At 31.9% G+C, this 24,011-nt stretch overlaps 1 protein-coding gene across 2 annotated transcripts in view; it reads right to left on the bottom strand.

Moving 5' to 3' along the window:
• The window catches only part of LOC108903461 (corticotropin-releasing factor-binding protein), a 58,806-nt gene extending 35,683 nt beyond the window's left edge, over positions 1-23,123 (bottom strand). For both annotated transcript variants that reach the window (XM_023454673.1, XM_023454672.1), the window contains exons 1-2: positions 23,037-23,123; positions 13,081-13,554 (exon numbers count right to left, since the gene is read on the bottom strand). In XM_023454673.1, the coding sequence (XP_023310441.1) occupies positions 13,081-13,194 (114 nt within the window). In that variant the 5' untranslated portion in view covers positions 13,195-13,554; positions 23,037-23,123. The remainder of the gene's footprint in view (positions 1-13,080; positions 13,555-23,036) is intronic.
• Between the last annotated feature and the right edge of the window lie 888 nt (positions 23,124-24,011).

The following is a 24,011-nucleotide window of genomic DNA, read 5'->3' on the forward strand; positions in this document are numbered from 1 at the left end:
TAAACAAGTTTACATGCTAATTAACAGAGGCCCAAGAATTGATTCTTGCGGAACTCCACATGTTACACATTCTGTAGATGAGTTACATATATTCGTTTCTACATATTCGAATGCCTTTGAAAAATCTAATAAAATTGTTCGACCTTTATCAGAGGCAGATGTTGTGAAAACAAGAATCAAAAATACACAAATTTATAATGTTAGTAAGAAAAGGCACCACCTGGGGTACCACGTAAGACTCATTCCAATATTTAATTGATGAATTAGAAAGTGTTTTATTTTTCCTTATAGCTGTTTTACATTGACAATTTATTGATCAATTAATTCTTGAAGTCGCTTCATCAATAAATTGGACAAGTGTAATGCACCAAATCTGCTGTCAAAAAACTTCATGAATTTATTCATCAAGTTCTTGACGAATTAGAGCATGTTCTAATTTTCGTCAATTTCTTCGTGAAGTTCGGAAGTACCAACCCAACAGATTTCCATCCTCAGATCAGTAATGAGGTTATGTTATTGGAATATGTAAATAATTGTGTGGCGTCGTACTAGTTTTGCATTGTTTTTAGTGATTTGTTACTTACAAACACTAATATTTATATAATATGTGTCAAAACGGTACCGCAGTTGTATCACTACAATTATGAGTGGGAATTTTTAAATTTATTTGCTTCTTTGATTCGTTGGTAGAACTGATTCATGCGTCAAAAAACTTGATAAAGTCTGTAGCAGTATAAAACCACACTGTTTACCAATAAATTCGTGAATTAATTCATGAAGAACTTCGTCAATTTATTCATCAATAAATTGTCAATGTAAAACAGCTATTAGAAATTCCATTGGCAGCACTAATCGATTTGTATTGACTTGAAGACTTCTAGTGATACTGATTTCTCGAATCTCTACCACAGGATGACATATCTGAAAGTAGACTTAGGGATTTTTTAATTCGGTTTATACAGGGTGTTAATGACCTTATGTCAAAAATTTAAAGAGGTGAAAAAGGAGCAAAAATCGAACTGTATTCGGAAGTCAATTTGTAATACATTGTTGTAGTGATTGCTGTGCTGTTTTTCGAGAGTACATTTAATAGCCGTATTTCCAAGTTTTGTTTTGAAAATGGCGCATTTATTTAGCAATCACGAATATTATGATATGCTTGGCCAAGCAAACGAAAATGCCCACAGAGCTTGTCAAATGTACCGTGCTTGCACAGCAAGTAAACATTTCGCATCTTGTTGTGTAGCGGACATTACAAGAAGCTCAGTTGTACCCATTTCATATTCAACGTGTTCAAGTGCTTCCTCCTGAGGATTTTCCACTATGTCGAGGTTTTTGCGAATGGTTGCTTCAGGAATATGCAGCAAATCCTCAATTTACAGCGCAAATACTTGTTACAGTTGAACCATGTTTCAGACGAAATGGCGTACGTAATCTCCACAACACTCACCGCTGGATTATCGAAAATCCACACGAAATACGTCACGATGCCTTTCAGCAACAGTTTTCAGTGAACTTGTGGGTCAGTATCGTTACAGGCTACATAAAAATTATTTATATTTGATGTTAGTTTGTCTGATTTACCTTATCCTGCAATTGGGACTTGTCCCGTTGGATATTGTAAAAAAAATCCTCAGAAATATTTCAGAAAATGTGATATATTTTTCTAATTTCAACACCCTGTACATTTATTTTTGTAAGATAGGTATAAAGAATTTTGAAAAAAAAAACAAAAATAGAGCAACAATTAGAAATTATTTTTTTTATCCATTGACAGTAATAGCCAGTTCAGTGATTGCAGATATAATGTATCTGCTAAATATTATTTTCGGAGGCAGACTTAAAAAAGTTACTTAACCACGCCATTTATCGGCAAACTGTTGTTTGTAGAAGTTTCGACTGTGGTATATAATTAGAGTAAACTCAATTATCCAGATACCTGCTTTATTAACGAAATTTGAATGGTTTACGGTCGTGCTGTTTGTGAAATAAGTGGTAAACACCAATAAACCATTTGGGCTAATTGAAGTCGCTCTATAATAGGACTACGCCTAATTAAATATTCGATGCGGATTGAACAATACTAATTGGCTTCTGAAATCAAAATTAATTAACTCCACGGAACGAGTTTATCATCAAAAATGTCATTTGACAACTACTCGACTGGATTTAATTGGAAAATATATTTTACAGGTCATTTATTATTGAAACTTTCAAATATTCACGCAATAATAATTTATGACGTTTGATATTCAATATACAAGGTGCGTTAAAATAATATTGAAGGGCTAAAAGGCTGTCCGTTCAATATCCCAGGAAGAAATCAAAAATTCCTACAGATATCTAAGGAAGCAATTAGGAAAATGTATTCAATATGGGGTTGGTGTTTTTGAGATTTGATATCTCTATTATGTTTAGTTTACTTTTTTCAGCTTAATTGTTGTTGTAATTATGTTCGTATTATTTAAAAATTGCAGTTGAATAAGACGTATTTTAGTTTTGTACTTTATTCCGTGTATTAAAAGTAAATTTTTGATAACATGACTCTTATACATTATGCTATTATTATTTCTATTCTATTGTAAAGGTTTTAAACTAATTTAAACTTTATTTTTTTAATCTTATTAAATGTCATTAGTCTTTGATTGCGCCAAAAGGACCAGTCATAAAATACTTTTATCTAAGCAAAAATCTCACACTGATGACGTGTACCTTGTATTTTCTAAACGTCTGCTTTTTTCAGTATACACAAAATGATGAAAAACTACATGTGAACGCTGATCCAATTAGAAATAAATTCTATTATTTATTTGTCCGAATGATAAAGTTACATCCAGATTTCACAACTAATATGTACAGACCAATAAGTTTCCCTCACATTATTTTTTGCTTTGCCGTACCAAAGCTATAACTCTAACTTTTTCCTGGCTTCTCGAATTGCAACGCTATCCTTTATCCTTTCATTTGCAGAAAGCTGAATGGCCATTTTTCACTTTTCGCGAAGTGCCAGATGAAATTCTATCTCTTGAAGAGAAATAAATCCGCCCACTAGATAGGTATGTTTCCTACGATATGTAGGTGTAAGGATATTTAAATTGAAGTGCCACGTTGGTTAAAAATTCTGTCAGGACTTAATTATGCTGACAGTTTGGCTATTTTTCAAAAAAATAGTTTGACCAAAAGATTTTGGTAACGTGTGTATCTTTAAATAGAAACATAATCTCACATAATACTGTTTCATTGTCTATAATCAAGAGTTTAAAATATGTACATAAAATAGAGTCAAATGCTAATAAGTGAGATTAGAAGAATTTCAAAACAAAATCCTAAACACCTTACACAAACAACTGCCTGTTATTTAGACTAATTAAGATAATTTCCTTATTATTCGCGTGCTTTACAATTAGAGGAAGTTATTTGAAATTATCTTCTCTCATTTATAACTTAAGTCTGATTCTTCACAGGAGCAAATGTTACATAAAAAAATCTTTAATTATAGATTCCAAATCATTAGTGTATAATGTAAATAAAATAGGACCTAACGTTGATCTGTGTGGAACACCCATATCTATGTATTTTGCTGCTGCCTATGTATTGCCTATTCTACTTGGTTCTTTGTAGTTTGGTTATATTCATAAATAAATTTTTATAATTGAATTAAAAATCAGTGCCCAAACATTTTAGAAAGGTATGATGAAATAGTTAGGGACCTATAATTTTCCATGTTTTGAGGATCAAACTAAAAAAAAGGCAAATTAGTCAAATATGTAAGTGGTTGTATAATAAAAGAACTACATCAAAAAGGGATTTTATTTTTTAGCTTACTGGTAAATATAGTGACTACCAAAAGACTCTAGAAGAAGAGAGCAACTGCTAAAAGGAACCATAAATTTAAAAATAATTTTATTTTGTTTGCTGTCATCAATCTTGTCAACGAACTTCTTAGTCACATGAAAAAAAAAACTGTTAAAAGCTGAACCGGCCTCATATGATAATAAAGACTACCCACAGAGATTTAATTGCATTTAGATTAATATGTATAAATCTAATTGTTTTAATATTTAATTTAACTCAGGAATGACGAATAACAATAATATTACAGCTGTCAAACTGGGTAATAAAGAAATTCGTTTTAAGAACTTATTTCAAAGGGGAAAATAAACTAAGAAGCTTTTGCAGAAGCTATTTAACAAACTTAGATAAATTATGAGCATCATAATGCTTTGCTGACGTTTTTCTAGCACATTTATTATGCGCTTCAAAACTTCAAAAAGCTAACGAAGTTGTATGTTATAAGCATGTACAATAAACATTTCTATTTGAAATGAACCTAGTTCTTATACGGTTTAATGAGATAAAGCAAGTAAATAAAATCCTGTATTTATTTTAAGTAACCACCAAAGAATTTTAATGGAGGTATAACTTGTTGAAATTGAATTAAGAATTGCTTTGTAACGTTAGTTCTTGTAACTGTAATAATGTTAGAGGAGCGTATTATACAGAAATTAAATTTCTTAGTACCTACATCAAATTCGTTAATGAGAATATAACCCTGACGCTTGTGTGAAAGAAAAAGTAGTATTTTATTATTTAAACCGTAATCTTTTTTCACAAAATGATATGAATATTACGAGTTTGTTAATTATTTTCACCGGAAGCTTTTTGTAAAGGTAAATGGTTTCAGCACTTAGCCAGACTGCGAAATAAATGTACGACATAGTAAAATTTATACGTAAAACGTGCATTGGATTCAAATTCTGTAATGTACAGTAATTTATATGGTCTTGGTGACAAGCCTCTCGTATCAGGAAATTTATTAGACGGTCCGAGAAAATGAATGACGATCGATATAACAATAATAAACGATAAAAGCCGGCTTATATTTCGTAGAACAATGTCGATTTATTTGTTTTGTGTATAAATTCAAAATTAATTCCGGATCGATTTTGTTGAAATGCCGTCAATTAAACGTAACAATAAGCGACGTTTGGTTCCAGTTTCGCATTTCATTTGAGGAATTTTGGGAAATTTACCACTACATATTCTTGTTAAATTAAAATGACTTAGATTTCCAGTAGTTTAGATCGCGTAACTTAATTTTTAATCAAAAACTCTATATTAAATTCCAGCTTACTAGAATTCTAAAAGATGTTTTTAATATGAAAATGAAGCCACTAGATTTAGGTTTTAATTTAATTCTCTTTATGTGAGATTGCCGCAAATGGATGTACAATCATCTTTCAAAAGCTCTACGTGGTATGTAACTTTCCTATATTATCCGAGCAACCCATTAAATTAATTAATTGATCCATTAATGCTAAAAATTTACGAGCATAATAAAATGGTCCCACTTGTGGCTTAAATTCAAACGGCTGTCAGGAGGGGAGTGAGTTTTATGAAATTATGATGTGAAATATATTGGACTTAATTCCATCATTAGCTGATATTCCGACATCGGCGTCAATTAACGCTTTCGCTTTCTAGAAGTCGCGAAAAGAAAGACTTTTCGGGGCTTTTTAAGTCTTAGGAAACAAAAAAGAAGTATCTTTGTTAATGTTAATCCCAAGGATACATAGTTGGATAACATTATGTGAACATTAAACAAGAATAGGACATTCCTTTTTAAACCAACATCTTCTCATTGAGTAGAAACTATATAAACTGCTTCTCTTCCTTCCTATTTGCATTTGTCAACTTCCCAATATATTTCCTTATAGAAATTTGGCATGAGAGATCCTGAACAAATTGACACAGGAACATGAATTGCTTATAGAATGAGGAAAAAAATGTAAAAGGATAACGTAATAACGATCAAATTCATGTGTTGATACGGAACATGGATCTATTGCCTTTTATTTTTGAGTTACTAGAATTTTCAAAATTAAATTTTGGTTGAATATTTTTCAGGAAACAATTTATTGCGAGGCAATTCGGTACAACAAAGTTTTTGTCTATTTTTCCTCAATTATATTTTTTTTTAGCTGCTTACAAAATTTTGTAGTTATAACATACCCTCCTCTGCTTTTACAATCCGTCATATAAATCTCATCTTATCGGCAACTTGCTCAATATAAACGTCTGTCAGCTGTCTGCACTCAGGCACTCAAAACGTATTTAGCATATGAATCGGAATATATAATGCGGTATTATTAACCAAAAATCTTTCAACCTCGACTTCCTTTGCGAATGACATCCTGCTTTGGTGAGTGATCCTGGATTAAACAGCATTAAAAACGGCTAAGTATCTCGTCAATACCGAACTGCTTGTCGTCGAAGAAAACAGAATAAAAATACGAAATATATCGAAATTCACTCGATATTGTGAAATACTTATATCTTCTGAAATCTGAGAGGTGCTATACACTAAGAAAATTATTACTATCTAATATATCAACATTATTATCTATTATTTGAATCACTTAATTGTTCTGTGTAGAATAATACACAACTTTTTATAATTTTATACATTTAAATTACTGTAAGTTTGAAAGTAGTCAGTTTAAATTAGATGAATGGTAAATGTGAAACTGTTACTGCTTCATATGAATTGAAATAAATAAGAACAAGTTTGCTTTAATATTAATATGCCTTCATCAGTTACCAGCAAACTTACAAAACTAGTTAAAAATAAGCACAAACTACTGAAGCAAGCTCACACAAGCTTGTTTGTATCTATGAAATGTAACTAAACGAACAACAATTAAAGTAGTAAAGTTATTACAATTTGTGGATTGAAATGTCTATTATCCTTTCTATTAGTAGGTCCTAATACAGGGTAGCCGATCAAAAACGTACCACAAGGCATTACAGGGTAGTAATGAACTTTTTGGCAAATTCCAAAAAAATGTAAAGTTTGCTTCTGAGGGGGACAACTTTTGGCGCAAGAAGCATAGCAAAATCTTCAACCCCCTAAGTGGGGGTGCCATCCCCCAAATTTTTTTAAATGGGAATGGGGGTCAAGTAGGGGGTCATTAGAAAGGGCTTTTAATTCTCTATACATCGATTCTTACTTTTTGAAAATCGATCCATTATTTTAGAAAATATGCAGCTTTGAAAATACGAACAATATTTTTGACGAGAAATGCGAAAATCGATTTAATTTTACTTCAAAACTTACGGTATTAGCTTGGTAAATTCCTTCAAAAGAATTCGCTGTTTTTTTTTTGATTTGCGAATTCTTTAGCCTGATTTTGGTGAGCAAAAAATTGTCCGCTTTTTGTTTCGTATTTAGATAGGCCACAAGAAGTTGCTAGATAACTGTCTTGTGACTTGTAGTTGAAGAGTACCAATACTGCCGAGTCTTTTAAATTGATTAATTATGGTGTACTCAATTCCAGAAAGAGTAGAAATTATTGAGCTTTTTTTCAAAAACAATGAATGCGGAAATCGGGTCGCCGAACTGTTCAACCAACGGCATCCTGAGAAACATGCGTCTGGAAAAATTGTTCGCGAATTGGTGGCCAAATTTCGCGAAACTGGCTCCGTTCATAACAAAAAGAGGCAGGTTGAAAATCCGGTACTAAATGAACCTACGGAAATAGCGGTATTGGGGCAAGTGGCAATGGATAGTACGCTGAGTACAATGCAATTGGCTACTGCGACAGGAGTGAGTCGTACAAGTGTCCAACGAATATTAAAAAAATACAAATTCCATCCTTATAAGATTCGGCTAGTGCAAGAGCTAAATGAAGACGATTTTGATCGTCGTTTGCAATTTTGCGAAATAATGACTGAACGAGCGATAAACGATAATTTCCTCTTTAATGTGTGTTTTTCGGACGAGTGTACGTTCTTCTTGAATGGTTTAGTGAATCGCCATAATTGTCGTTACTGGGCTGATACCAATCCAAGGATTTTCCATGAGACACACTCCCAACACCCCCAGAAGTTGAATGTATGGGCAGGTATTTTTGGAAATTCCATTGTAGGTCCTTTTTTCCTTCCTGGAAATTTGACAGGCGATATGTACTTGGATTTACTACAAAATGTCATCGACCCAGCTCTAACAAATATCATAGAGGACGACCCTGCTTACAATGAACACGAACTGATTTTCCAGCAAGACGGAGCTCCTCCACATTACTCGCTCAATGTGCGCAATTACCTAAATGAGACGTTTCCAGGACGCTGGATAGGACGAAGAGGTGCAATTGAGTGGCCCCCTCGGTCACCCGACTTAAATCCTTTAGATTTCTTTCTCTGGGGGCACATTAAAAGCAAAGTTTACAGCACTCCACCTGATACCTTGGAAGATCTGCGAGGACGAATCATTAATGTATGTCGCGAAGTAACACCGCAAGTGCTCCAGAATGTTCGACAACGGTTTGAAGACAACCTGTATCATTGTATGCAAGTTGGCGGACAACATTTTCAGCATTTACTTGACTAATACCGTAAGTTTTGAAGTAAAATTAAATCGATTTTCGCATTTCTCGTCAAAAATATTGTTCGTATTTTCAAAGCTGCATATTTTCTAAAATAATGAATCGATTTTCAAAAAGTAAGAATCGATGTATAGAGAATTAAAAGCCCTTTCTAATGACCCCCCACTTGACCCCCATTCCCATTTGAAAAAATTTAGGGGATAGCACCCCCACTTAGGGGGTTGAAGATTTTGGTATGCTTTTTGAGCCAAAAGTTGTCCCCCTCAGAAACAAATTTGACCTGTTTTTGGATTTTGCCGAAAAGTTCTTTACTACCCTGTAATGCCTTGCGGTACGTTTTCGATGGGCTACCCTGTATATATAGATTCTAGATATATTCTAGATTCTAGATCTCTTCCTAGATTCTAGATCTATTTCTATTCCTAAATAGATATTTACATCAGTATTTACTATATTACGCAATTGCATAGACTTATTGTGTTTGATATCAGTGCCGTTGGATGAAGCCGTAAAATTAGAAAATTAATAAATGATGGAAAATTAATAAGTTCTGACCAATGTATTTCTAAATAACGCTTCTCTAATTGTAAGTACATACAATTAAAATAAATTTTTACATAAAAATTTAATAGTTGGCAATAAATTTGATAGTAAACACAATTAGTTAACTAGTAAGAGAAGATATTCTTAAAATAAACAGAAAAGTCTTGTAATAAATTACTGTAAAGTAACATTAAAAATACCTTTTATAATATCTAAATATATGACGTATAGATAAAAGCTGCGCTGTTCAAGATTTTAAACTTTTACAAGTTATCATTAAAACTACATATGCCAGACTGTAATCAAACCTAGGATTAGTTTAGGACAAACGGAAATAATTTAACGCAAACTAACATGTCTCTTAGTGTACATTCCAATCGGAAAGAGTGTCCTTAAAGGGCCCTGTTTTCCAAACATCCAAACTCAAGTACCTTTTTTCGGTATTTGGGTGAATTGAATTTTATGTGTGATATATCTCAGAGCGGAGACTTTTATTGTTACAATGTTCTTAGAAAATTTGACGTAAAAAGTAAGAATTTTACGCAGTATTATTGAGACATAAAAAATTGAACGCCTCGTAAAGCTGCCATTGGGGCAATGAAAAATTAACTTTCCTACATCATTGTCCGTGACTGTCACGATACTCTAAAGTCTATTGTATACGTTTTAATGGCCTATTCTTCGGCCAATTAAAAAACAGTTTTTGCGGAAAAGATCGATTTAAAGGCAGAGTAGGCAGACACAAATTAATTTATGTTTATTCTTGTTAAACTTTAAATGATGGATAAGGAATAATCAAAAAATTTTGGGTTGTTTATTATAAATCATATAGTTTCTTATCTCGCATTTCGACAGGAAAAACGTAATAAAAAAATTCTACACGAAGAACAATCTTTTGTGGTACTTTTTAGAGGTCTATTCTGTGGTCAATTAAAAAAGCTTTCGAACAAAAGAAATTTAAATATAATATAATTTCTTATCCCTTATTTCAACAAAGAAAACGCAAATTGTGTATGAAGAAAAATAATAAAACTCGTGTTGTGGGTGTTGTGTTATTGCATATTTTTTAAGATTCATCATCATAAAAAAAATATGTGACCAAGTACATTTACAAAGTATTCAAATACCTATGCAAATCTCTTCTTACGAGTTAATTGCTCTTATCATATGTCACCTTTTAGTTTAATTTATTCCTTAACTGTAATGGATTACAACCACGTATTTTATTTATAGTCCAGGAAAGTTAGACATAAAAAGACGGAATAAGAGAACTTTTTTATAGAAAAGTGTAAGTTTTGTGGTCAGGAAACATATGTCATATACGCAAACCACCAGCAACATACGGCGCACTATAATTCATTTGGACTTAGGTATGGACAAAATTAAGTAGCGCCTCGTAGAAAAAAGATAAAAAAACAAAAAATATCGTTTTAAAGCTTAAGTGGAACAGATTAAGGGAAAAATAATCACATTTCACCAGCACAGCATTTACACCCTCACAATTGAGCCCCAAAATTATAATTTTGGAAAAAATTTACATTTTTTGCTCTCTCGTTTGAAAAAAAAATTCTCAAATGATACAAAACATTTTTTTATAGTTTTTGTGATGAGGAATAAGGATCCATTGTTTAAATTGAGCAAAAAAAATTTAGAACTCTTAAATATACGAATATTTCGTTTATGATGTTTTTAGCTCTGATTCCCGCTCTTATGCATCGATTTGCTTGAAATTTGGAAAGTAGGTGGGGAATAGCTCCCAATTTTTCAATTGAATATTTTAGTTTTCAATCGCAAATAACTCAAAAAGTATTGATTTATCAAAAAAATTGTATGATTGTTTCAAATTAGTTGCTCTATCGATTCCCGAGATTATTTTGAGAAAATTTATTTTCAACCCTACAAAGGGGAAACCACCCCCAGGGTAAAAATATAAATCAGCATGGATGTATTTTGTTTCTTGAGCTATTCCCCACCTACTTTCCAAATTTCAAGCAAATCGATGCATAAGAGCGGAAATCAGAGTTAAAAACATAATAAATTGAAATATTCGTAAATTTAAGGATTTTAAATTTTTTTAGCTCAATTTAAACAATGGATCCTTATTCCTCATCTCAAAAACTATAAAAAAATGTTATGTATCATTTAAAAAAAATTTTTGCAAACGAGAGAGCAAAAAATGTAAATTTTTTTCCAAATTTATAATTTTGGGGATCAATTTTGAAGGTGTAAATGGGGTGCTGGTGAAATGTGATTATTTTTCATTTAATCTGTTCCACTGAAGTTTTAAAACGTTATTTTTAATTTTTTTATCTTTTTTCTACGAGGCGCTACTTAATTTTGTCCATAACTAAGTCCAAACGAATTATAGGCGGCGTTTTGGGATATAACATATATACAGGGGTGTTTATAAATAAGTGCGAAATATTTTAGGGGGTGGCTGCAGAAGTTATTTTGTGAAAAAAAGTCCATATAAACGTAGATCGAAATTTGCTTCGTTTCAGAGATACAATGTTTAAATTTAAATTTTTTATTTTTATTAATTATTTCAAATAGTTTTAAAGATATTGACTCGAAATTTGATGGTTAATATTGACAGCCACCTACTCGATAATGTATCAATAGAAATTAACAATACACAACTTGCAATAGAATATGTTTTATTTTTTCCTCAAAAACGGTGCATCCCACGAAAAAAAGAGACCAATTTAATTTAGAATTGATGGCGGATTTCTAAAAAAAAAAAAAGAAAAATGGGAAAAAGCCGGTGGCGTACCATTTTTTTTTATTAAACAAAGGTTTTGGCATTCTCGGATGAACCCCACTGGTGCAAGTAGAAATATACCAACCACCCCAAAAAATGCACATTTATCCCTCCAAGGAGTTTTTCAAATTTTGAGTCAATATCTTTAAAACTAAAATAATTTGTAAAAATAAATAAAAAATTAAAATTTATACTCTTTCAACATACATTTATATGAACTTTTTTTCACAAGATAACTTCGGCAACCACCTCCAAAATATTTATCACTTATTTACGAACACCCTGTATATGATTTTTTGCGTTTATTGACCCAAAACTACCAATATTTTAATGAAGATGCATTTTTTCGAAAAACGTTACAAATAAAAGTTGTTCAATATTAAATTTTCTACAAAATTACTTCTACGAAAATTTTCGATTTTCCCAATAGTTTTCCCGTATATTTTTTATGAATTACAGATTATGTGAATATTAATGTTTTGGAGCCAAATAATGGTCAATTTATTTGTTAAATTACAAAACTGAATTAGAGAAAAGACTATTGCGGAAAATTCTTGGAAAATCTTATTTAGTTTTCCGAGGTTTAAATATTTATGAGCGTCAACGTATCATTTTATAGGTTTTCGAGAGTGTACATTACGAATTAATTACGCACTTTTTAATATAAGTATTCCAGAAAAATCTGTTTTTATTTTTTTTTACTTTGAATATTAAAAAANTATATAAAATGATACGTTGGTGCTCATAAATATTCATACCTCGGAAAATTGTCCACAATTTTCATTTCTCTAATTCACTTTTCTTATTTAAAAATGAATTGACCATTATTTTGGCTCTAAAACATACATTTTCACATAATTTGTACTTCATTTAGAAAATATACGGGGAAATAGCGAAAATCGATTTTTTCATAGGAGCAATTTTGCAGGAAATTTAATTTTGGACAACTTTTATGCGACACTTTTTTTCAAAAAAATGCTTCTCCATTCAGATATCAGCAATTAGCTGCTGACCTCAAAACCTACAAAACCTACACTTTTCTATGAAAAAAATCTCAGAGTGAAAAAGTTCGCTCATTTTTTCCTTATTTTCCTGGACTATTATAAAAATTTCTAATAAATGCTTATTTGATTTTTAAATGTTTTGTGAAGGTCTAATGGAGAGCAGGTTATGATCTGAACTTTACCTTTTTGTGTTTTGTCAATATACATTGCGTTTTTAAATAGAGATTGATGTATTCTGCAGATAAAATCATTTTATTAATTACTATTTATTATTATTATTGTATATTTGAAACCTGAAAAGCTCGAGACAGTTTGAAAAACGTGACATGGTGGAAAAAAAACACGTTAAATAGTTTCTAATTGTAATGGTACGAGTAAATGGTCTTACCCCGTCGCGGGGAAAAGCGGAAACGGAACTGGACGGTCCTGGGTGGCCACTGATCACTACCACTGTAATCGTCAGACTTGCCAGTACAGTGGCGATGAGCGAGAAGAGACTCATCCTAACAGGTGGTGAGTTTTGCGGCGGAGGAATTGGACACAACGTCGCGACGCGTTATGTGCGGCCGTCTAAGGGCACCCTCGGTTATATAGCGTCCAGACGCTCACCACGACGCCGTCCTAGCAGCCCTTGCGCTGGCTGAGGGATGGCTCGTCATATTTCCTTTCTTTATTGTCACTCTCGTCGGCGGCGTTCTCGCACAATGGTTCACTTGTTTCCGCCACTCTGCCAACGCCGATGGCTGTCGATGGTGATTTTGGGCGACGCATCTTGGGTGGTTCGATGGAAAGTCACATTTTGAACGCGCGAAGCCTCGTGATTTTAACGTCTTCGGTGGCAGTTTCGGGGAAATCAGTTCGCCTAAAAAAAACAAATATTTAATAACTGAAAACTCGCTCAAGCGGTGTTCTTCGCGTAAAGACGAAATATACTGGGTGTTTACGAACCTGGACACGATATTTTCAGAGTAAATAAATTGAGTTGCGAAGAGTCGATTGGCAAAAGATTTTTTTTAACAATTGCTGAGTTATCACAATAATACGAAGAAACATTTTTGGAACCGCTGACGCAATCGTTAACTCGGTTGGCTTGTAATTAGTTACAAGTTAAAAAATTTGTACGCTTAATTTTATATTATAGACACATATTTCTACAGTCCGCTTTTGTATTTTAATTCTGTCAATTTAGACAGGGCAATTCATTATAGGTATGTTATACAATGTCATTTTCGGATTCGTCTTCTACAAATCACTACTCTTTTATGTCTTTCGATAAAAGCCTGAGTTTCGAGTAAAACTTATAAAACGAACTGAAAACACTTTTACTTAAATGACATGACCTGACTAATCATTCGGTTATTTATTCCAATAAAGAAATTAATATAATTTTAATGATTTTATTTGAGTAAAACCTCAAAAATGCCTCCATTTCCACGAAAACAGACACGACATCTTTTTAGTAACTATAACATGTAATTTATTTGAAATTTATTGTTGCTTGAACCTTATGAAAAGCATTATTTATTCTTTCCTCTAACTGCTCAGAATGTCGACGCTGCTATCGCAGCCTTCTATGTAATTTTAAAAAGCATTTTATTCTAATATCGAAGTGTGTTTCAGTTCATTTTTTAAGTTTTACTCGAAAATCAGGATTTTTTCGAAAAACATAAAAGGGTAGTAATTTGTAGAAAATTGAAAGACGAATCCGAATATAACGTGGTTGTTACCGTAAAGCAGTGGCGTACTATTTTATTTATAAAAATATGCCACCGATACCCTGTACCTCCGCCACTGGAGCATGAAAATTTTAGGAAAAGCCCTCAGATTTTGGATAATGTTCACATAACTATATGTGCCCAATTTCAAATTATTTCACTTGCTAGTTTTTAAGTGATTTAAGGTTTAATTGCATCACCCTATAATCGTACATACATAAGAAAAGGTCGTATTTTTTCGCCATGTTGGTTCTAATGTAAAATTCAGAAGATATTTAGAAAAGTAAAATAATAAATTCATTGATGTAATGAAAAAATGGAAAGGTGACATAAAAAAGCCTCTGTTAGAACTACCTCATCTAAAAATGGGAAAATATCATCGTACTTTTATGATTTCATTACTTAATTATACTACGAAAATATTACCTTGTAATGCTTTCATTACAAAAATTTAGTTGTAATTCTAGGTACCTACATTGCCTTTAATAGCTTATTTTTTTACAGGTCGACTATGGCATTAAACACATCTGTTTTTGGAAATACGTCATCTCCAGAATAGTTAAAAGAAAAGAAATAGTTACCACTACTGTGAGGACTAAGGCCCCGACCAACCCCCCCCCCCAATATCTAGCAAACAGCTAAGTTAAGATCATTCGTCAGTAAAACCACCAGTCATATACCGGTGTAGAACTTTCATTAGTACGCTGTAGGTGAAGCAACCGATGAATGATCGAAGTACTGTAATATCTTAAATGTGTCATCTTAAGTGTGTCTTAAATGGTCACTGTTACTCAATGACTAGGACTTCAATGCGACCAAACTGGCAGAGAGGGACCTGCTGATAGTAGGACTAACTTGACATCCTTCTTTAAAGGGGTATAACTCCCATATTATTCATTTGCAGAAAACAAGTTATATAAAAAAGTAAATTTAGTTTTTGTGATATTATCCACCCTGAAGGCTTCGGAAGACAGTTTACTACCACACTGTGTGTAAGTCATTGAGTCATATATAATACAAATTTTACAGGACGTGGACGTCAGTCTTAATCAGTGTCTTCTAAATAACAAACGTAATTAATATTTTTGCCTCATTGTACAATCAATAACAGCTATTTCCATTAAATTCGCTTAAGTGACGCGAATTTAATTACGTAACTGAACACGTTTTCCTGCCTAACTAAATAACGTCTTCCTTCTACGTCAAGAAATTCTCGCGTAGGTAATTTAAATATTTCGCTTACTTTCCTCACCAAAATGTTAAACAGATGTGTGGCTAATTAGCTTCCTTATTCATTCATTCAATTGTAACAATATTTTTTTAAGTTATTTTAAATAATAATATAGTAAATTAATTCAAATAAATTCAAAAAATGTTTGGTACAAAAAATTTAGGTATTCAAAAAACATTTAAAGTCATAAACAAGATTCTTCTATCGTGAGAAACAACTACTCTGCTGATTATACGCCCTGACTAGCTAGTAATTAATAATTATATACAACAAAATTAAATATTATGTATCTAAAAACACACATCTAACATATCGAAATCATTAAATAATGTAACTTTTCAAAGAAATTTTAACGAAAACCAATACGCAAAAAAAACTCCTGCATTGAAAGATTTATGTCTTAAGGGGTCTCCTTATAAATATAATTAATACGGCCTCACAAAAAAAAAGTGGGAGGTTTGAAAGACAAGACCATGGTGGCTATGTGTTTCTGGGGTGGCTGAATCCGAATCCGGTGTCCGTTTGACCCGATTAGGTCTGTGTTAAGGTTCAGGGTAAATTCAGTTAAGAATCTTGACTATTATAAGTTTAGATATCTTTTTCATAGGTATCTAATCTAAATTTTTATTGAAAAATATTTTTTATTTTTACACTTTCTTAAACTGCTAAATCGAACTGTAGTTTTTCGTCTAATTAACTTGTACCAAAGAAAAATTACATCTCCATTTATTAATTTCACAGCCAATTACATTTCTGAGTATTTCAATTACAAATTAATAAAGGAATGAATGTATTTTTCGTTCGATAAACACAATCAAACAGTTTGCATTTAATTAATTAATGTCTATAATTAAGCGTCGTTGAAGTAATTTCGAAAAAGTGTCGTGTTATTTTTCTTCGTTTGTGTGACTTGCAAATTGTATCTGATCTAATTGTCCACAATGGCTAATTATAGGTATTTATTTTCAATAGCAGGTGCACTATATGTAACGGCACTAAACCTTAATTTAGATCTGCATATATTTTAATTGCCGGCAGATTCTCTTTCATCAATATGCATGAACTGTGAAACTGAATATTGAATTTACATTAAAACATTTAGTAAATAACGCTATTCTCGATGATATAGTCGGATGAATATCGAGAATTTCCTGAGGAGAAAAAACATTTAAAATGTGTCACAACTGGTCACTGTCAAAAGGAAAGTTGTATACAGGGTGTTTTGGAAAAAGGTTAGAGCATCAAAAAGTAAAAGAATTATTCCGTTAGTATATAGTCTTTCATTTCTGAGATACAGGTGCCGAAATTTATTTTTAAAATAAACTTTTAGTCTTATCTTTTCCAAAAAAACACCGAAATTTGGTACCTACGGATAAATGTTTGAGAATGCTAATAGTTTTTAACTAACTGCTAGACGACAATAGTTATAATCTCTCTCTGTAAGAATTTGTGACAACGTATTTGAGATTAGGTTCTGTTCTGTTATATGTCATAATTATTTGATTCCCAAAACTTTTTTGTGCCACGGTGTATTTCGCATTGGGCTGGAAAAATCTTTTCCCCCAACATTTCTGTTTAAAAAAGGTATGCCTTGGTAATATCTCTAAAGCCAAGTGTTTTCAACAAAAAGGCATTTAAAAAGTGCATAAAAAATTGTTTAAAAGTTATTTTCGAGATACACGATAGTGAGACTTGAGAAAAAACAGATTTTTGTTAAATGTCTGTTATTTGATGTGCTCTTGAAATTTAGGCTAATAATTTGACTCATTAAAAGTAAAAATACGGTTTTAAATTGAATAAATCATGTTTGAAATAACAATTAAGTGGAAGAAATTTACATTTTTTGCCAGCTTCTTTTTAATAGCAGTAGAAGTTACAAGGAGTGAATTAAATTTTCAGAACACCCAGTGGTGATATATCCGTCACTAGTTGATATATTTATCACTGAACTCAGCCGATTTTTACTTTTAATTAAATAAAATATTAGCCAATTTTTTTCGATCTACAAACGAATTCATTGCAGACATTCTTTATGGGACTTTTTTCTTCTTCTTTTAACCACCTAAATTTAAATTTTATTTGACCAATTAATCCGGAAACACCCTGTATATCATAGTGTTCCTTAGTTTTGTAAATTTATATTTCTTTCAGAATATTATTAAATTTTTATACTGTTTTCTTTTGTTCAATTTCTTTTCTATAACTCTTATATTAGTCCAATTAAATGGGCCTTTAAATCTCAATTTTGGTCAACTTGCCTGCACTTTTGATATAAATTAGTTTCAGATATACAGGGTGTCCGAAAATGATGAAAAAAAAATTCAGGGGATAATTCTAGACTGAAAATAAATCCTACCTCTTTCTATAACATTTTTTCCAAAACTGATTATTAATGGTGTTACAAGGTGTTAAAGTTAAATTTTATTTGCAGTCTTTTTGCAATACCACACTCATAATATTTTGACGAAATTTCGTATATGGGGGTTTTTCGGGATGAGGATTATAAATTTGCCCACCGTTTTTGTAGAGGGCGCCACATACCAGCCTTTATTTTAATTTGGTTCCAACTTTTTTATGCTACAATTTATGCGACTTTTGACAGAATATTTTTGTTCTCCTAACCTTTTGACATAAAAAAGGTATACTTTATTTGTTTCGATAAATCTAACCGTTTTCGAGAAAAACGCTAAAATAACATTGCTTGCATGTGATGAATACGAAATCATTTTTTTAAATTTCTGAATTCATCCCTTAACTTCTAGCCACCCTAACTTTGTTAATCTTAATAGTACAAGAAAAAGTTTATTTATCATTTTTATGTAGAATTTTATGCTCTACAACTTTTATGAAAAACTTTTTTTTCTGGCTCTTACCCGTTTTGAGTTATCTGGAAAAACCCCTTTATTTTATCTTTTTTCATCCCTAGCCGGGGGTTGAAAAAAAATTACTGTCACTTATTGTTACTATATACCTCAAACTAACTTACATTAAAAATTCAGGCAAGTTGACCAAATTGCGATTTAAAGGCTCATTTAATTGGACTAATAATTATGTAAAAAAATGTATGATATATCTGATTTCCCTGGATCTTCGTTATCCTTATACCTAATTCAAATCTCATGACCAAACTGTAAATATTTACAAAGTCATTCGGACACCTCGAGAGGTACTTAATTACAATTTTTATCTGCTTGTGGAAATCGCCACTCAAACCCCGTCCACACCTTGGAAGGCCCAAAGGGAATAAAACCGCTTTAAAGTGGGTTTGTGTGTCAAGACCAGACTTTCGATCAAATTTAAATCTAAAACTCCGCCGAAAGCACGTTTCGGTTAATTAAGGTAGCCATGATATTCACGTCATCACGTCCTACTCTAAAGTTTACTTTAAACATATCCTGGCTTTATGAAGCCATTGCCAATATTAAATCTATTCAAGCTTAACTGCCAGGGTAAAAACTAATTTTCCCGGTACGCGGACTTCTGCAACAGATAGCGCCTTTTGTGCGGGAATTCTTAAGAAAAATTTTGCTGGTGAATTAGAAAACGTACTTCCTAAAAATAACTACTCAATGTCTTGGTCTCGACAATGGCTGCGGAGCTTTGAGGAAATTAGTTTTTAAATGCAAACTGTATTAATTACGGCAGATAATTGAGGATCTTTTACGTTTTTCTGAGATAAATTTTCTCAGATTTCTCTCTTTAGTCAACGTGAACATGATTTTTGTTAACACTTATTGGAATAACTATTAAAAATCCCAATCACAGGTTAACACCAAGTAAAAAATTAAACAATGGTACAAGAGTAATAGAAAATTAGAAAACATAAATGATATAATCCTACCACAATGCAGTATAAGCATAAACTTATCTACAGAGCTTTTATATACAGTGTGGTCACTTTAAAGTGTACACCATTAGTTTCTCCTGAACTAGAAGACATACAGGATCGATTAAATTACAAGAAAATTGTACCACTTCTGAAATATCCTGAAGAAACTGAAAACTTTTTTTATTTCATCCATATATTTTTAGTTGTTGTAAGTAGAGTAATGAAAATCGATAATACAGAATTGACTGATTGATTTTAATTGATTTTAAAGAAAAGGCATAACACACTTTTATTATTTTTAAAATCGTAGCAGGTATTTTTTAAAAATAACCATGACTATTTAAAATCACATTTAACTACACTAATGCAAACAATTAAAGGGTCAAAAGAATTTCCGAAATTTTTGCGTGATTTTTGACAGACTGTATTTAGATGAAAAATGGTCGTATCGGGATTTAAAAAACAGCATTTTGAAGCTCTACGATTCTAGTTTTTAGATCTTTCGGTCGAAATTTTTTAGGAGCTACGGTTATTATGCAATTCTAGGAAATAGCGCGATAAAAAAATTTTGCAATTTTTTTTTCTTCTTCTGAGTCCACGGACTTGGAATTTTTTTTCCGGTTAAGCCATTGCGTGGATCAGATAGCTTGTTTATTCAGCTTCAGTTTTACAGTTCGATATACCCAGAAGAACCCTGTGAACTTTCATCTCGATCTAGCGAACCGTTTCTTTGTTTCAAACAGCAAACTTTGGAAAAAAATTAAAGGGTCACGTTTTTTGAGCTTAAACACTTCATAACCATGACTAAAATGGAAAAAAAATGTATTTGAGGTTTTCTCACATTTTTACCACAAATAACGTTTAGGTGAAAACAAAAAAAATTTCGAAAAATTTTCGAAAAAATTCAAGACATTGAAAAAACAAAATCCAATTGTTTCCAGCATGATTCGACTTTTTCGTCCTATGTTCTTCACCAACTTTTAATTAAATTAAAATTAAAGTTGATGACCCAAACCAGATCTCGACCGCGATTCATACCGTTTTTTGAGACAAATTTCTAATTAATTTTTGTGCAGTCTGTAATCACTTAAAAAACAGCTTTTTTTCAAAGCTACCCTTTTCGTTGAAAAAAATTTCAACGAAAAGGGTCAATTTTTTTTTTCAATTTAAACGTTATTTGCGGTAAAAATGTGAGAAAACCTCAAAAAATTTTTTTTTCCGTTTTAATCACGATTATGAAGTGTATAAGCTCAAAAAGCGCAACCCTTTCATTTTTTGGAAAAGTTTGACTGTTTGAAACAAAGAAACGGTTCACTAGATCGAGATGGAACTTCACAGGATTTTTCTGGGTATATCGAACTGTAAAAGTCATGCTTAACATTAGTCATTTCCTGAATATTTCTAATTTAGCCGTCAATTTCCTAAAAAAACATAATTTACGCTTTTTTTCCTGTTTTTTAAAATTCGTGTAAAAGATGACAAAAAAAAAATTTCGAAAAGTTTTTTCGAAACTGCCCTTCAATTTTCTGTACGACCATTTGTCTCCGAGATATCGATGATTGAAGACAAAAGGTTCCTTTTCCATTAAAAGTCCGATGTTTCGATGAAAAATGGTTGTATCGAAATTAAAAAAAAAAAGAAATTGAAGCTGAATAAACAAGCTATCTGGTCCTTTATGAAAATTCACCTAAAAATTAACGTAGATCCCAAAATTGCAATAATATACAGGGTGTTCCATTTTAAATAACGAAGCTGACGTCAATTTCCGGTATAACCGGAAGAGTTAGGTGGACGCCATTATTTTAGTTGTGAATGGCATGTCCGAAAACATTATTGCCAAATTTTCAAAATTAAAATCGAAGTAGTCTCTGAAATATGTCTAATGTCCCGTCTTCGTGGGACACCCTGTATATAGTGAAAAAAGCAACGGGCCAATGTAATTAGTAAATATTTTATTTAAAAAAATAATCTACCTTTTNATTGATGTTAGGCAAACGTATAATTTTTCGAGTTTGTTCGTATTCTGGATTCGAAGAAATTGCCTTAATGTGCAGTTTTTTAAGTAGTTTGGCTGACAGCGTAATTTCTCAAAGTAAATGATGATAAATCAGATTTTAATATTTTCATTTTTATCATTATTTACGTTATATCTTTATAATTCTGTACACATTTCTCTGAATTTCTATGATTATTAATTAATACGCTTTGTGATAGTTAACTTCAAAAATTAAATTCCCTTTAATATTTAAACGAAATATTACTTTCGAGACGATCAATACTAACTATCGCCGCAAATAAACCGTTTCTGATTCAAGTACACTTTCCTGCTATGAAGATGACAGCTGTAACATCCAACCAGCATATTGTTTAAGTAAGTACGAAACTGACAACGCTTTAAATAGAACCAGCATTTTTCTCTTTGAGTTTCGGTTTCAAATAAAAATACAAAGTTCAGCGCAATACACTTTGTCACAAAAAGGAGAAACCTATTGCTCCTTCAGTGTCACGTCAGTTACCGGTACAGATATATCGATTTTGAAATATGTGAAAAGCTAGCAGGATTATACTCAGTCTGTTACAAGATTATTTTCGTTTTACAATTAGCCTAGATGTCGCATGTTTTGTGGTTGGGAAAAGTTGAACTGAACGATTTCAAGCTCTACAGCTTTATTTTTTTCAGAAGAAACGAGTGAAACTTAATTGTTTTCTCAAAAGCATTGAACAGCTTTAAAAAGAATGTCACGTCAACATAAATAGTCAGCAAGGACTTAACTGAATTCACTTTTTTTCATTTAAGAGATCTATGAGGTTAAGAAAATGCATCGCATGTATGTCTATTTAAAATTAAACATCGTTAATCAAACTCTCACTACTCATAGGTACACCCTGTACAAATTTCTGAGAACTAAATCTCGTAGTGGGACGAAATCCTGAATAGGTCCATTTAGTTGATGACAAACGACCATTTTCGGAAATATTCAGGAGTTATTTTATCGAGGTAGAAACGAAACTTGTGCTAACATACATTTTCTTAAATGTCAACGTTATTTAGCGAAGTTTTCGCTTAGACATCCCTTACTAAATTCCCCAAACAAATTAACTCATTCATAGAACCCGTTTCCCGCCTAAACAAATTCGCCTTACGTCAGTAATATTTTGCAACGAATTTTCATGATAAGTATGTATGTGTTTGCACAAATAACTGTAATCCTGAATTATACAACCCTTAACAAGTATAAATAATTACCCAAACGTAGCGTTTAGGAATGTCCCACTCGGGGCATATAAATTTGTTCCGGGTTATGTACGAAATATTACACATCTAGCTCCAGTATATGTACTATTTATTTTACGTATTATATCATCTAAATTAATTTAAACATTCGTAGGAGAATATGAAGTAAGTAGATGCTACTTATATGATACTAATACACTGCACCTTCCATCAAAGGTTATTGACTTCTTAATAAAAGTCAAATTCAAGAGTCGCAGTTCTCCTGCACATGGGCACCATTTACATAAACAACAATTTGTTATCAGTTAGGTTTTAAATCAGGTAGGCTACTTACACTACAAATCTAACGGATCTTCACATCTATTCAAACACACTTAAAACCCTAGCACTGTTCACAAACACCGAACGACAAGGAAAGGAAGAAAAGGTGTACTGCTCTGGGTCTTCAGACCTTCCTCAGCTTTATCTCATTATCTGACAGTGTATATTGTCATTCGTGACGTCACAGAGATTTTAATTCAATAATTAAACACAGCTCTCTGTCACTCAACCTCTATTTGCGTTCTCGAGATTTTTTTTTAACAGATAGATAATGCAAATACGTACAACTGATGCAGGATGTTAAATAGAAACGTCACAGGGCTTTGCTCCTGGGAAGTAACTGATTTTCCGGGTTTTATTAATAAAAATATTAAACTAAACATTTTTTTTTGTACATATATAATGTTATACTATCTCTAGGGACTTTCCCTCGTTATTACACGTAGTCGAACATTAATTTGAACAAAGTTTTAGGAAATACATGTGAAACTGCTCTACATAAAAACTGTCAATAGTGAGTTATATCATTTGTTTGAAGAAACTCTCTGTAGTATGTCTAAAAAATTATCATCCCGGTGAACTAAGTTACTTGTGGAAAAATATAAAATTCGATTAATAAAAACCAAATCAGTGATTCATAGATCGTAGAACCAGTCACAGATACAGATTTTATACACGGTGTTAAAAGTTTGACAGCCTTAATATTAACAGACGATAGAACACATTAAAATAAACAAAAAACCTTATACGACATGGGTCCTAAACTCAACCATTTCCGAGAAAAAAATTATCAAAATCTCCAACTTGATGTACAAAAGTTAGATTAATTAAGGAATACTGACATAACTGCGTGCATAGAGTACCATAAAATACAATGTTTATCTCTTTTTTAACTTCATTATGGTTAATTCTTAAAAATAATAAATTTAAAATTTGATAAAATTCATATCGAGCAATGTAACAACACGAGGTTCAGCAACCACCAATA

This window comes from Anoplophora glabripennis, unplaced genomic scaffold, assembly GCF_000390285.2.
Source record: "Anoplophora glabripennis isolate ALB-LARVAE unplaced genomic scaffold, Agla_2.0 scaffold10, whole genome shotgun sequence".
Taxonomy (NCBI): domain Eukaryota; kingdom Metazoa; phylum Arthropoda; class Insecta; order Coleoptera; family Cerambycidae; genus Anoplophora; species Anoplophora glabripennis.